The sequence below is a fragment of the Fopius arisanus genome, unplaced genomic scaffold (assembly GCF_000806365.1).
Source record: "Fopius arisanus strain USDA-PBARC FA_bdor unplaced genomic scaffold, ASM80636v1 scaffold00002, whole genome shotgun sequence".
In the NCBI taxonomy this organism is placed as follows: domain Eukaryota; kingdom Metazoa; phylum Arthropoda; class Insecta; order Hymenoptera; family Braconidae; genus Fopius; species Fopius arisanus.
In genome coordinates this window covers 39,928-53,657 of record NW_011887741.1, presented here as the reverse complement: position 1 = coordinate 53,657, position 13,730 = coordinate 39,928, and the positions used below count along the sequence as shown (strand labels likewise).

General features: G+C 32.2%; 1 protein-coding gene across 5 annotated transcripts in view; it reads left to right on the top strand.

Annotated features, from left to right (window-relative positions):
- The window catches only part of spdi (split discs), a 28,663-nt gene that overhangs the window by 2,862 nt on the left and 12,071 nt on the right, over nucleotides 1-13,730 (top strand). Inside the window, exon 1 of one of the 5 annotated variants that reach the window (XM_011303001.1) lies at nucleotides 5,927-7,890. The exons of 3 other annotated variants lie outside the window; for them this stretch is intronic. In XM_011303001.1, the coding sequence (XP_011301303.1) occupies nucleotides 7,495-7,890 (396 nt within the window). In that variant the 5' untranslated portion in view covers nucleotides 5,927-7,494. Of the gene's footprint in view, nucleotides 1-5,926; nucleotides 7,891-13,730 lie in introns of those variants that run through there. One more of the 5 variants, XM_011303043.1, reaches the window with a different exon arrangement.

Here is a 13,730-nt window from a genome sequence, read left to right as displayed (position 1 = left end):
GGTCGTGCATTTGAGTAATGTGAAGCGTCATACCCTTGTGTAATAGCATTTTAATACTAAACCATTGGCAAATCTCGTAGTTTTCTGTTCATAAATAGCACACAGCTAGTTTCATAATCGTATGTAATCTTAAGTTGTACCACCTACGTTGACCTCATCAACGACCATCTTTATTCAATCAAACAGTGTTAACCTCAAGGTAGCTTGGTAATTATCTGGGATTTAAATTATTTATGCTGAAGTAGATATTGCCACTAGGTGGGGGAGACTCACGGATAATTTCTGGCGGTCGTTCAAATTATAGAAATAACTTGGCAATTATGATAATTGTATTAAATTGAATAATATTAAATGGCTATGAAACTCTTCCTCCATTTATCGACGAGAACAGCTCCTTTTTTTTGTTGCTATTTTTTTTGTTGCTATTTCATTTTTTCCTTAATTTCTAATCAATTTCTAATCACGTTAGACTATAGTTTAGTAGGTCAAGACCGAAATTATAAATATTATCTGATTCCAAATCTATGAAATCATTTTTACGATATCGATGTCATTTGAAATCAAGAAATTTTATTGAATGGAAAAAATTTAATGTATATATTGTTTATAAAGTCGTATTTTTTCCTTTCGAAAAAGTTATTATTCGAGAAACTTTCCGCACTTCTCCTGAAGGTGCAGTGAAAAAATGCCAAACTGTTCCGTAATTTTCAGTGAATTCTGTTTTGAATACAAGATTACGGAACAGGCACGCAATTTTTATTGAATTTTTCTCTCCATGTACCACTGACTAAAATTTGTCGACTGTTTTGTAAAAGTTATCTAACCATTTGAGAAAATGTATATAATTTTTAGGTAATTGTTCCCAAACGACTAGCTAATGGTTCTAAATTTAATAATAAAAATTGTTCAACTGCTTGGTAGAAGCTATCTGGCCTGGAGAAGTATTGTCCAAAAGTTTGGTAACAGCTACTAAATAAAATAATAATAGAATAAAATAAAAACAGGTACTAAATAAAATAATAATAATTATAACACGTGATTATCAAACGGTTAGGTAATTTTTACTGAAAATTTTTCTTCTGGGATGATTGATTTTTAATTTATGAAGCGAATCTTGTCACTTGAATAATTTTATTTTATCTTTTCGTTCTAAATCACTAAAATCAACCCTGAAATTACGTCACACGGACTTCATTTCGAGATTATCACTCAATTATGGAGTGAATAGCCTCTCGCATTCAACCTTAATTCAGAGACAGACAGCCTGTTATAATGACCTCCTCCGCAGAGTCAAATGCCTCATCCAAAAAATATTCTCGTATGTTACTCTCTCTTTTTTGTAAAATTTTGAGAAAATCCACAAAGCTTAACCAAAAATATGAAAAATACGCTCACGATTATAAAAATTTCCGCTTCATTAAACAATAATGAAACCTAAAAACAGTCGATTTTTTCACGTCAAAAATTTTCAAAAAAACAAGAAGTGAGAAAATATAGATCACTACTGCTTAAATAATTTTATTTCCATCACGTCGTGCCTAAAAGTAAAAACTCACTTTTCTGCACATTGCGTTGAAAAATCCAGTCTACAATTCGTGCGAAGAGTAATTTTTGGCTTTATACTTTGGAATTATACGAGTTACTCGAAAAACCTCCTACACGTGAAAAATTCCTTTCCCGCACTTGTAACGAAATATACTATTCCACTGTAATGATGAAATCAAATTCCATGTATACTCCCACATTTTTATGAATAAAAAAACAATCAATGACATCTTTTTTTGTGAATGGACAGAATTGCATAATATAACTCTTATATTCATTGGTTCTCCCGCGATTATAATTTAACCCCGGGTTAATAGCTAAAATAACGCCCGTACCGTTAACTCGGTCCATCGTTTCTCATCATCTTCGAGACCATTCACCATCAATATTTAATGGCTCAACTCCTGTCCAGTGAAGAATGAAAACTCCATTAACATTACCTGACACATGCCCAAGATATTACTGTACCCATTGATGTATGAAGTCCACTCATATTCCTACGAGTGAAATAAAAGTGCATGTACAACCAAATCAAACTCGAGCAAAAAAAAATATATATATGCAGAAAACCTTGAGCAAGTACAGCTCGATTGCGTGGAGAAAATGTATGTTCCCCTCTTGTCGATTTCCGCATAATTTCAAGGACACTTACAACCATTTTCTGGAACGCAAATGGGGCCTCAACCATGAATTAACCAACCAACAAATAACAAATAATAACAAATAATATACTAACAGCTCGTAACACATGGGAATGAGTCACTGTTGGAAAGAAAAAAAATTATAGTGATGGCAAGAATGATACTAACGAGTGAATTCCTCTTTTATTATATATGGTATTGTTATTTTTGCTAATAATTAATTTGCATTAACGTATTGGGGTGTTTGGGGTAATACCCACGAGTTTTTTTTTTAATTGGTGCAGTAGTAATTAAGAATGACGCATTTCCTTCGCAGATTACAGAATGATTATCTAAAATGAAAAGCATTTTGTTGAAAATCATCTAATTATTGTCAGATTTAATATCAAATTGATGCTTAAAAAAAATCGTGTTTTTCATTGTTTAATTATGTTTTAAATGTAAGCACATCCGAGGATATGCATTATTGTTATTTTTTTTTAATTATTTACTTTTTTAAAATTTTTCTTGTGACGTACAATAATTGAGAATATTAAATAACAGTAATTAATTCTCGATTAAAAAGGAGTAAGTGATTTTTTTTAGTGAAATTCTTGAGTAAAGGAAAATCTAGAATATAAAAAAATTCGTGGAGCTTATTTCTGGAAAATGGAATGGCGATGATGAAAAGAATCGATTAAAACTTCAGTAGCAGAATGATAAACTACGATATCTCTAATTAACAATGAATCCAATTTCTGATGAATATCGTCAGATTGAATTAAGATACGGAAATGTCTACAGAGAATTTTTATCTCTCGTATTTTAGTCAACGAATTTAGAATTTAAATGTCTGGAATGCTTGATGAAATGAAAAGAATATATTATCCATGAAAAACTGGCGTCTTGTCGTTTTACAAAAAAATCAAGAGATCAATCTAATGAATTCATTCAAAAATTCTGATCGGTGACTATCAAACTTTCTATTAATTCTTGGATAGTTTTATTGGAATACTCACTAGAAGCTATTTAATAGAAAAAATCGATATAGTATATTTCACGCCTAGGACGGAAAAAGGGAACCTGACGAATGCGATTTTATAGTCCGAGTCGGAGACGAGGATTATAACGCGCATGAGTCAGAATCACTTTTTCCGCCGTGGCTATGATGCTATTTTATGTCATTGTGGCCGAAAACGCGTTTTTATACGAGCGAAGCGAGATTAGAAACGCGTTTTACCGACCGCGATGACATGAAATATTAATTGTTCTACATAACTTACTTTTTTCAAATATTTTCTATAGAATTTAGTTCAAGTTTTTTGTTTAATCTTGCCGAGAAGAAAAGAAAAATGGGAAGAAAAAACTTGCAGAATTTAAAATGTGAAAATTCGATAGAGAAAGTACCAGAAAAATAAATTATATTGAAATATCCGGATTGATTTATATTTTCAATTGAATATTTCCAACAGAATATAAATCCAACAGAATTTTTTAATTTATCGTGCATGATGATTTTAATAAATTCTTTTTATGAATCTATCATTATGACCGGTTAATTAAAAATTTTAGAATCATTTAAAAACTTACATAAAATCCTCAGTATTATAGCGAACAAAGTATTCTGAGGATTAAGTATCTCTCTTCCAATAAATTCGCTATACTTTTCTACCGATTTTTCTATTTTTAATAGGTGGTACCCCTCAACTACGAATCTATCATCATTCCTGAAAGGATTACCATCAACCGTTGGTTAATTATTCGGGAACGACCCGTACCTCCACATGAAACTTTTTAATTCCTCCATCAAAGAGTCTCCTCTCGAAATAATATATCTATTCATACTTTTATGAATTCGCTAGATTTTTATAATAAATTGTTCTGTGCGCCTTGCCTCATAAGTACATGACAATAATCAGTCATCATCTATCATCGGTTCATGGATTGACGTTAACCGTTAGTTTAAGATTTTTGAATGACCCAGACCTTGATGTATCATCGAAAAATTCCTGTAGCAGACGTAGCAGAGCACCCAGAGAATTACGTACTTATATTCAAAAGAGTAGAATAGGTTTTTCTGTTGAATTCCTTCCTTGACGCCCCTCGATCATAAAATTAAAATCTATTAACAAAAACCGTTAGTGGAAAATTCTTGAGTGCTCCAAGATTGTCGAAGTGACATTCTTTAATTTTTTCCGTCGTACCAAATATGACAATTCCTTATAAGACTAGACGAGACCTACTGCGCACGCCGTGCGCCGAATTTGAATTTGGCGGTTGGAGTTGACCAATGAGGAATTAGTCCTACGCGTTTCGAGATATTTCGACTCGGGCGAACTTCGTTTTTGTCTTTCTACTTTCAGAATAAGGAAATAAGGAAATAAGGACAAGGATAAGAAGTCCCTCATTATGATTGGTGAATATTGACAATTGGTTCTCATAGAAAACTTCTTGAAATTTCAGTCAATTACAATAAAGAGCGGCCATTAAACTTGATTAAATCTGATTAGTCTAGAGAATTCAAGAAAACTTGATTTTTCATGTTAAAAGATATAATTGATTTTTTAATTAAAAGCTTGAATTTTTATACTGACTTTGAAAACTCAATATCAAATCCGTTTGAATTGTCAATAAGACGTAAATTCTTGAAAATTATTGCTTGAATTTTTGTAATTTTCAATTTTTCAATGATTTAAAACTGCAAAAATTGGGAATCACCAGAATGGCCTAAAAATATCAACTGATTCATCAAAGAAGGATTCTGCCGAAATTTCCCGTCACCTTATCGTTGTTAAAACGTTCTTTATCTTTAAAATTTCAAGTGCAATTCCGTTGTGAAGTGGTAAACCAAGATAAGTGTATATTTTCGAGGCCAGATTTTAGCCAAGCTCTCGGAATTGACGGAACATGGCGAATTTTCCATCCAAACATTTGTTATACAGAAGGATGAGAGCCACAAAAAAGGCAAGCATGAAAAAATCCTTAACCCTTTGTTATCTGTTGTCTTTCAATCTCGAGATGTTGACTAAAAATAACCTTTAAACGAAACGCACTTATCCTGCTTTACTTCTCTCTGATTACGGAATTAAAAATAATGAACACATCGATTTGTATTTTCACTTGTACCAGTTATTCTTCAGGAACAATTTCTGACTCTGCTCTAGCCAAGAGGTCCTGTTGCTCTTTAGATACTCACGAGAGACTAATTAACTCACCTCCTTGGTCCTTATTTTATAACCTTTGAGCTCAGCAATATTTCCACCCCTGAAGTTTTTCCTTTTCCGCAAAACATTGCGTCCCTAAAATACAAGATTCGTGGACATCCCCTTTTCGTATTCCCCAGCTACTGCAATAAAACGATAAGTCCCCTTTCCAGAAGCAAAAATAAAACCTAGGATAGAAAAAGTGAATTTAGTACTTGAAGAAATCCCCAAAAATCTAACAACTTCACCATAGAATTGTCCAAGAGTGTAAAATTTCGGAATGACCGAAGGATCCTTAAATTGGTGTAAGAGACATAGTACACATTTAACACATGCAAACGGTGAGTGGCAATATCGATGTGGGCCCGTTGGTACATATTACATATATACTGGCCCTCTGTTGGCAGTTGGTCTCTCAACTCTCTCCCACTCCCTCTCCAATCTCCCGGTCAATCCACAGTCTCTCTTTCTCTCTCCCGATAAAATAACAAAGAGACGAGATCCCTGTAAGAGACACAAACACACCAGTTGTGCTAGCTGGTCGAGCAAACGAGAAAATTCTCAGTCCCATCGGCAGTCCCCGTTCCGAACACTCCGCATTCAATTACTCTCCACCATTCACCACAACTTCTCATTTCATCCATTAAATATCTGTAAAATAATCTGAAAAAAAAACGGTAAAACTTAAACAAAAGTGTAACCTTGAGGAAAATTCAACAATAATTTATCGTTTCTCAAAAATCGCGAAGGAGTGAACAATTGCGTGAAAATTGTGTTGAACAGTCGGGATCGGTTGTCGCGGTGTGCGGTGTATTCCATGTTTGTCCGTTTTTTTTAGTCAGTTATTTATGGAAAAATGAATGAGTTTATTCAACACCTTGGTTATGTAGTTGCTACGTTACTTGTTTCATTGCAAGTTGTTTCATTGCCGTGAACGACCTCTTACGATTCATCCCCACCCAATCTGTTCTCAAAACCTGGCCGACTTGGATGCACCAGAAGTACCGTACGAGTATAAAATACCAATTTTATTTGGTTATATATTTTTTTAAAATCGACATTTCGTGCATTTTTTTTTAATCCCGCGATGCTTCGAGAGTGGAGGAGAATCACCCGGCGGTGGGGAAAATCAAACTCTAGTTGTTTCTTCATTATCTTCATGGAGGACTAATTATTGCACTCCGGTGATTTGTTTAATACTGGTTTTTCTCCAGTATCGTGAACGTGAAGGCAAAAGTCAAGTTTTTTTGGTAGTGATGGTGTGTGTGACATTATATTCTTATTTTTTGGTGCAACAAGTTGTGGACAGCCACGAGATCAAACGCGCTGGTTCGTGTTATTTAATCGCCAATTAATTTTTCACTAATTTCCAATAAAATATTCTGGAAATCCCCAGATTTCGGTATTTTGACAATTCAAAAAATACAATAATAATTCGTTCCACTTGCAGTCTAAACTTTTCCAAAAAATATAGATATAAATAACACAAACTAAAATATAGAATAAAAATCTAAAATCGAACCGAGCGAGAAAATAGAAAACGCGTGGAAAATTACAGCTGATAAAATAGCGACAGTAATGATTATTGAATGAAATATTCAAAATATTGAGGACAAAAAAATAATTTAATACAAAAGAAAACTGCAATCAGATATCCGTGACAAATCCGCCGATGCATGTATTCGAAATTCTATTTAAACCTCAAAACCAAATCGAGTGTTAAAAAAAAAAATGATACGTAGCACCTCGGAAATTGTTCGGTTCGTTCGATTCATCGTTATCTCCTTGGAAAAATAATGATAAGAGTTCGTTCCGTTGTGACGAGTACGTAGGTGTAATCAGAAGTCTTTTTTCCCTGCGATTGTGAGCATTAAAATTGTCAAGTACAATCCAGTCGATTTGACTGAATGAAAAAAAAAGATCTGATGATTTTCTCCATTGAAGAAGTGAAACAAGTTGCACAGCTGAATGAAGCAACAATAGAATAATAAATAGAAGTGATATATTTAGCAATTGATTGATGAATAGGAACGTGAAGTGAATGATTCAGCTTCGTAGAAGTGATTGCTAATAGAGGATAAACAAAAAAAAAAGGGCATTGAGTTAATTAGAGTAGACGAGTGACCATGATGAAGTTCAAATCGCTGTTTCGAAGAGGACAGCAAAGCCATTTGCCCCATCAGCAACAGCAAACGGGGAATTCTTCACCTCCACAGCAAGCCCAATTGCAACAGCAGCCACAAGTTGCTCAGTCTTTGCATCCCAGACAAGCACCAAGTGTATCGTCACTTGAGGGAAAAAACGATAATATACAGAACGTTAACTGGCAAGTTAAGGACAGTGTCAAGGGTACCAAGGTACACGGTAAAAGTACTGGAAAAAATAGCAACAGGATGCAGGAGCTCGAGCGTGAGCTCGAGCTCTTACGACAGGAGAGAGCCAGACTTGAGGCAGGTCTTAGAGAATCTACACATGACGCTAAATTATTTCATGAACTTAAGATCGAGCTTGCATTTGTTAAGGTAATTATTCTGGTTTTTACATCTTCACATTAAAATATGCGGTGCATATGGAGGTCGTCGATCCTAATTTCTGAGATATTCCCATTTTTCTCAATGATTATCTTAAACATTTTCATAAACATTATCTTTATCTTTATTTTCTTAGACTTGACTAAAAGTCTTTCTGTGTCAAATGAGACGGGACGAATCTTATTGTCTCAATTGGAAATTAATTAGTTTTATTTTTGACAACTAAATTAAAAGGGCCCACTTCTTCTTGTTTTTTGAATATTCAGTTGTGGTACCACGAGAGTTTTTAATTTATCGGATATTTCCCGATATTTTCCGATTGGTTTATAGCAAACAAATGATCGTGTTGAGTTTTCTGGAAAAGTTGAGAAGCTCGTGTGTTTACACGGAACCTAGAGGGAAATTTCCGATTAATTTCCAAGCTTGAAAGGGATTTTTAAATTATTTCCCTCTCAGAATTTCAACTAATCAAAACGGCGCATTTAATCTATTCGGGAAACAACTCAATTTATTTGAGGAACATTTTTGCCGATTTGTTATTCAATAGTTTGTAAAAAATTCTCCCCAAATCGATTCATTTTTCAGATTCGGTTGATTTTCATCATGCCATTTTAATTGTTCACCAAATAAATTCATTACTTAGCAACTACCAGGGGAATATCCGAAAAAAACACGAAAAAATAAAAACACTGAACCACTTCCCTGAAATTAGATCAAATGCGTTGTTTTTATTGATCCAAATTCAGACAGGGGAAATAATCAAGGGAAAACTTTTTCGAGGAAAATAACTGGCAATTCCGGTAATTGTTTAACGGTCAAATAAACTCCAAACCCCATTTTTTATCTAAGTCATATGAAAGAATTAGGAAAGATGGTTTATTAATGGGAAAAAGTTTATGGTGAAACATATTTAAAAATACTTGGAGGAAAATAAAGTCCTTTGATTGAAAGAACTTTCTTTTTCCCGACAGTTATAGGTGTCTTGCTGTTTCCAACAAACTCCGGCTTCTAGAATGAATTAACAATGAGAGAAAAACAATAAAAAAGGGGGTCAAAGTAATTACGTACGTCATCAAATTTGATATTATTCCATTACCCAAATGAAGAAAAAATCTTTTGAGACTATTGAATTGAAAAATAGAATTGAGTAAATTTGTTTAAACCAACTAATTAAAATTTTGAAGTTCAATTGTAACTTTGGTGATTTGCAGAAATTCAAATTTTAAATTAGTATTAAAAATTTATTTGAAATTACTTGCTTGAAAAATATTTTTTAGTGCTTTAAGGCCCGGGAGGACTATCTATCGTCGACTTTTGTTTAAATTTTATCTTTTTAGCCTAGAATACATTAAAATTTGGGATCAATTTTGTGTTGCGGGAAGCACTTGAATGGACATGAAAAAATAATGAAAAAAAAAAGAGGAAAAATTATTGAAGGGCGCTAAAGATCGATATTATTTAAAAGGGATTTACCAAGATTGCTGAAAAATAATAAAAAATACGTAGCTTACTATTGCATCTAGCTGTCACTCAATTTTCTGAAGAGCAATCACAGTAATTAATTGAGAATTGTCTGAGTGCTCGCTCCATTATTTTATTTTGGTAAGCTGCGTAATTTTTATTATTTATTTGTAAACTTGGTAGAACCCTTTTGAACAATATCGCTCTTTAGAGCCCTTCAATAATTTTTCCTCTTTTTTTTCATTATTTTTTTATAACCATTCGCGTAGCTCCCGCAACACAAATTTGATCCCAAATTTTAATGTATTTCAGGCTAAAAAAATAAAAATTGAACAAAAGGGCCTTAAATCTTATTTAATATAAACGATCATTGTTGCTCGCAAATGGATAGGTTTAGTACATTTTTTACTAAATTACTAAATTTTTCTCAGTGCACGCTTCATAGTAATTAATTGAGAATTGTCTGAGTGCTCGCTCCAGTATTTTTTTTTGGGAAAAGTGAATAATTCGTATGGACTATTCTCATATTAATGTCATTCCATGATATTGATCATTATGTAAATGTGATCAATTGTGATGAAAATATACTCTGATAGTCAGATTATTGAGTAGTAAACTCAGGAATGTAATAAACGAGACGAGTTCTCTTATTGGCGTAAGCCGGTTTTCCTGTTAACATCAGACTAAATTTAGTATAAAATTCATTTCAATTTATGGTTAACGTTCGATTATCGTTGAGGCGTTTCTGAGTCTGCATCATTTTGCAAATTCATGGATATCTGATAGCATACCTGCGGGCTTCATTCACTTGATTCTCCTAAATATTCTTCCTGAATATAATTTTACTCCGTTAAATTCATCGTTTTTTTCCTTTAAAATCACTTTAAGATATTTGCAAAATGCTCTACAATGAAAAAATGTTCACTGTAGGTTTTTGATTGAAATTTATTTTTGAATATTATTTTTATAATTATTAATGTGTAATGTGGACATTATTTCATTTAAACTGTAGTAGCAATTAAAATTGTGAAATATCTTTCTCGGATGGCAGATTATCTCTCTAAAATGATAATCGGATTGTTGAAAATCATTTAGTTATTATTAGATTAAATATCAAATTGATGGTTTCAAAAAAAATAATTTTTTTCATTATTTAATTACGTAATCAATTCAGTCGACAATTACAATTTCAAGTTCATTCGATAATAGACATTACTATTTACGATTTTTTTAATGATTTACCTTTTTTTAATTTTTTGAGAATCCCATTGAGCAGTTCATGAACGGATTAATCACTAAATACTTAATTTATTTAATATTTTCGTTGATGTTGTTATCGTGTAAAATATTTACTCGGCAGTTTTTGTTTCAATTTTTATTGTTAATAATTAAAAAAGTAGCTGCAAAATGACCACATGGAGAATTTTTTGTTAATCAACGACTAGATAGTTTTTTAAATACAAATTTTTTTTATAAAAAATTTAATCGATTGACGCTTTTGTTCTCGAAGAATAATTACAGAGAATTGATAAATAAATATAATTAAAAATAATTAGGATATAGAATATATATAATGTAATTATATTAGAGTCTATACACAATCAGTCAATGAAATGAAAAAATTTACTGTCAAAAGATTGCGCTTTAATCTCCGCCGTTTTACACCGCATAAACTTTTCACAGGGACTGTCACGCGGCAACAACCTTAAAAGCAAAAAAATATTAGTCCATTTTTCCCGGCATGGGGATGCGAAAAAAAAAGGGGAAATTTTCCTCTTCTTTGCAATTGTCAACTCATGCGTTTCTTTATACAATTTAAATGGTATTTGTGAAAAAACATTTTTCACAGTATAGTGTATCGCGAATTTAATTTGATTCATCTGCTAGTTCACTGCGATAATCTATTTTTCGTGGGAATGAGAGAGGAAGAATAATCGAGTTAAAAGGGTCGATGCTGTCATTTCTGATAAGGACTGAAGCCAGTTCCTCCCAGCTTTCTGGAGAGGCTCTTTTTCTCTGTCATTTATCGAATTGAAAGAAACGGAAATGGAAGTTTTCTGATATTTCAGAGTCCCACGGCGATTAATCTTTACTGCCATTCTCAATTCCTCATGACCTCAACTCGACGCCTACTATTTGACCCACTTCCTCTGTCATTCACTCGAATAATTATGAAAACCTTAGCAAAATTAACAATTACTCTGTTAAATTAATATTTCAATGGTTGCTATTGGAAATGGGATAGTTAAATTAATTAAAACACAGTTAATAAAATCTAATCACTATTTCTTTATTAAAATCGCATGAGGAAGAATATCGTCTGAACTCTATCAATATCTCCAAGAGACTAAAGACTAGCCACAAAGACCATAAGAATATTTGTCGCCAAAGAAAGAACCCTACAATGGTTTGTTGTGAAATCATTGTTTATGTTTATACAAACTCTGAGGCGACTCCGTGGAGCCCTCCATTTGATTCATTTTTGTAATCATCATAAATCAGTTCAATATGATTTATATAAATTTTAACTTGATATTCTAACAGTTATTGACCATTTCTCAATTGCTAAATTATGTTTCGTCAACCAACCAAATGCGCCCTCGAATTGCTAATCCCTTTAATTTATAAAATAATTATCAAAATCTTCGCAACATTAACAATTACTCTGTTGATGTCTTAATTGAGACCGACGATTGTTTAATTACTAAATTGTCATGCGTCAATCAAACACATGAACCCTCAAATTTTTAATACTTTTAAGTACTACAATAAACGTTAGTAATCGATACAAATGACGAAATCTATTTCGGAGAAGGAAGTATGTGTCCTTCGATGAATAATAAATTGCAGCATTTTTTTTCCTGGGAAAGATGCGTTTATCTTCCTCGAAAATAACAATAGACGGAATTTATAAATCTGGTATTTGAAATCAATAACGGGAATACGGGATTGGAATTCCATGAAATATTTCAGCGGCGGATTTTTTTGTTTGTTGCTTGTCAATAATTACAGACGATCGTTCGCAGGAATTTTTTTAAACAATTCTATAATAACTATTTATCCGTTTGTGAGACTTTCCTTGTAGTCTTTGAAATTGCCAACACAAAATGTTCTTTGATTAATTTTTCCGTCAGCATTCATTATCTAGATCGATTTTCCTTGAACAATCAAGAATAACTGATCCAAAAAAAATTGCGGAAATATGTCCGAAATTAGTATATTTATCCAAATAGGGCCAACAGGTCAATTTGTAGGCGGATGTCGGATTTTGGAAAATGAAAAAGAAATTAGTTTGTAAAATCCCAATTGTTTATAATTCATTTCATTTACCAATTCTTGTGTTCTGATACAATGAAAAATGGATTGATTATTTCATCTCTCAATATTTTATTTATTTCTGTGTCATAATCATACGACCCATTATTTCTTCTGTTGATTGCCATTTAATGAATAAAACAAAGATGACCTTCATATTCAAGAATTAGAGATTTCAGTGACATCTATTTTCTATTTATTCGTACAGTTATTCTCAATTTAAATGATATTTTTCCACAAGCTAAAGTTCTGGTGAAGGTATATATGCTATCATATCATTTTTATTTTTATTTTATTATTTTATTAGTTTATTTTATTTTTTGATTTTTCATTCTCTTACACGGATCGAAAGAATTCAACAAAATGACGTGAAAGTTGGGTAATACGCAAGTGAAAATAAAGGTCGAATAAAAAACGCGGAGACATACTTTTTACCAAGCCCGTCCACTTTTTATGATGAATTCTGCAATTTTTACCTTGAAAGTTTGTCTATAAAAAATAAAAAAATAAAAATAAAAATAAATAAAAAATAAATAAAAAATAAAAAGTAAAAGAGTAGAGAATTATTGCATGTTTGGGAATCAAAACTATTAAAAATGTTAGAATGTTATTATTATTAAAATTTCTCCCTGAATAAAAATCAAACTCCCGTAATCCACAAAATTATCGTCAAAGGGTCATCCTTCCTCACCCCGCATTGCCCCACCCTCCAAATATTTGATTCCAATCAAATTACCCGCAGGGATGTCACATCTGATGAATTTTGAAACACGATATTTTTATTTTTAACGAAGTCATGTATTTTAGTGAAATTAAGATGATAATTTAATAGAGTACAATGTCTCGGGCAGAGGAAATACAATTTAGTAAATAAAAAAAAGGGTTTGAAACTAACAAATGAATTTGATGAATCGTCACAAACGCATATGTGATTACCAGTGCTAAATATTGTATTGAATACATTTGTTAAAAAAAATACTAATTACAATTTCGGAGTTGAATTGCAATTAGAGCTGTTTGCAAAAATTCAAAATTGAAATTAGTATTCGTTAAAA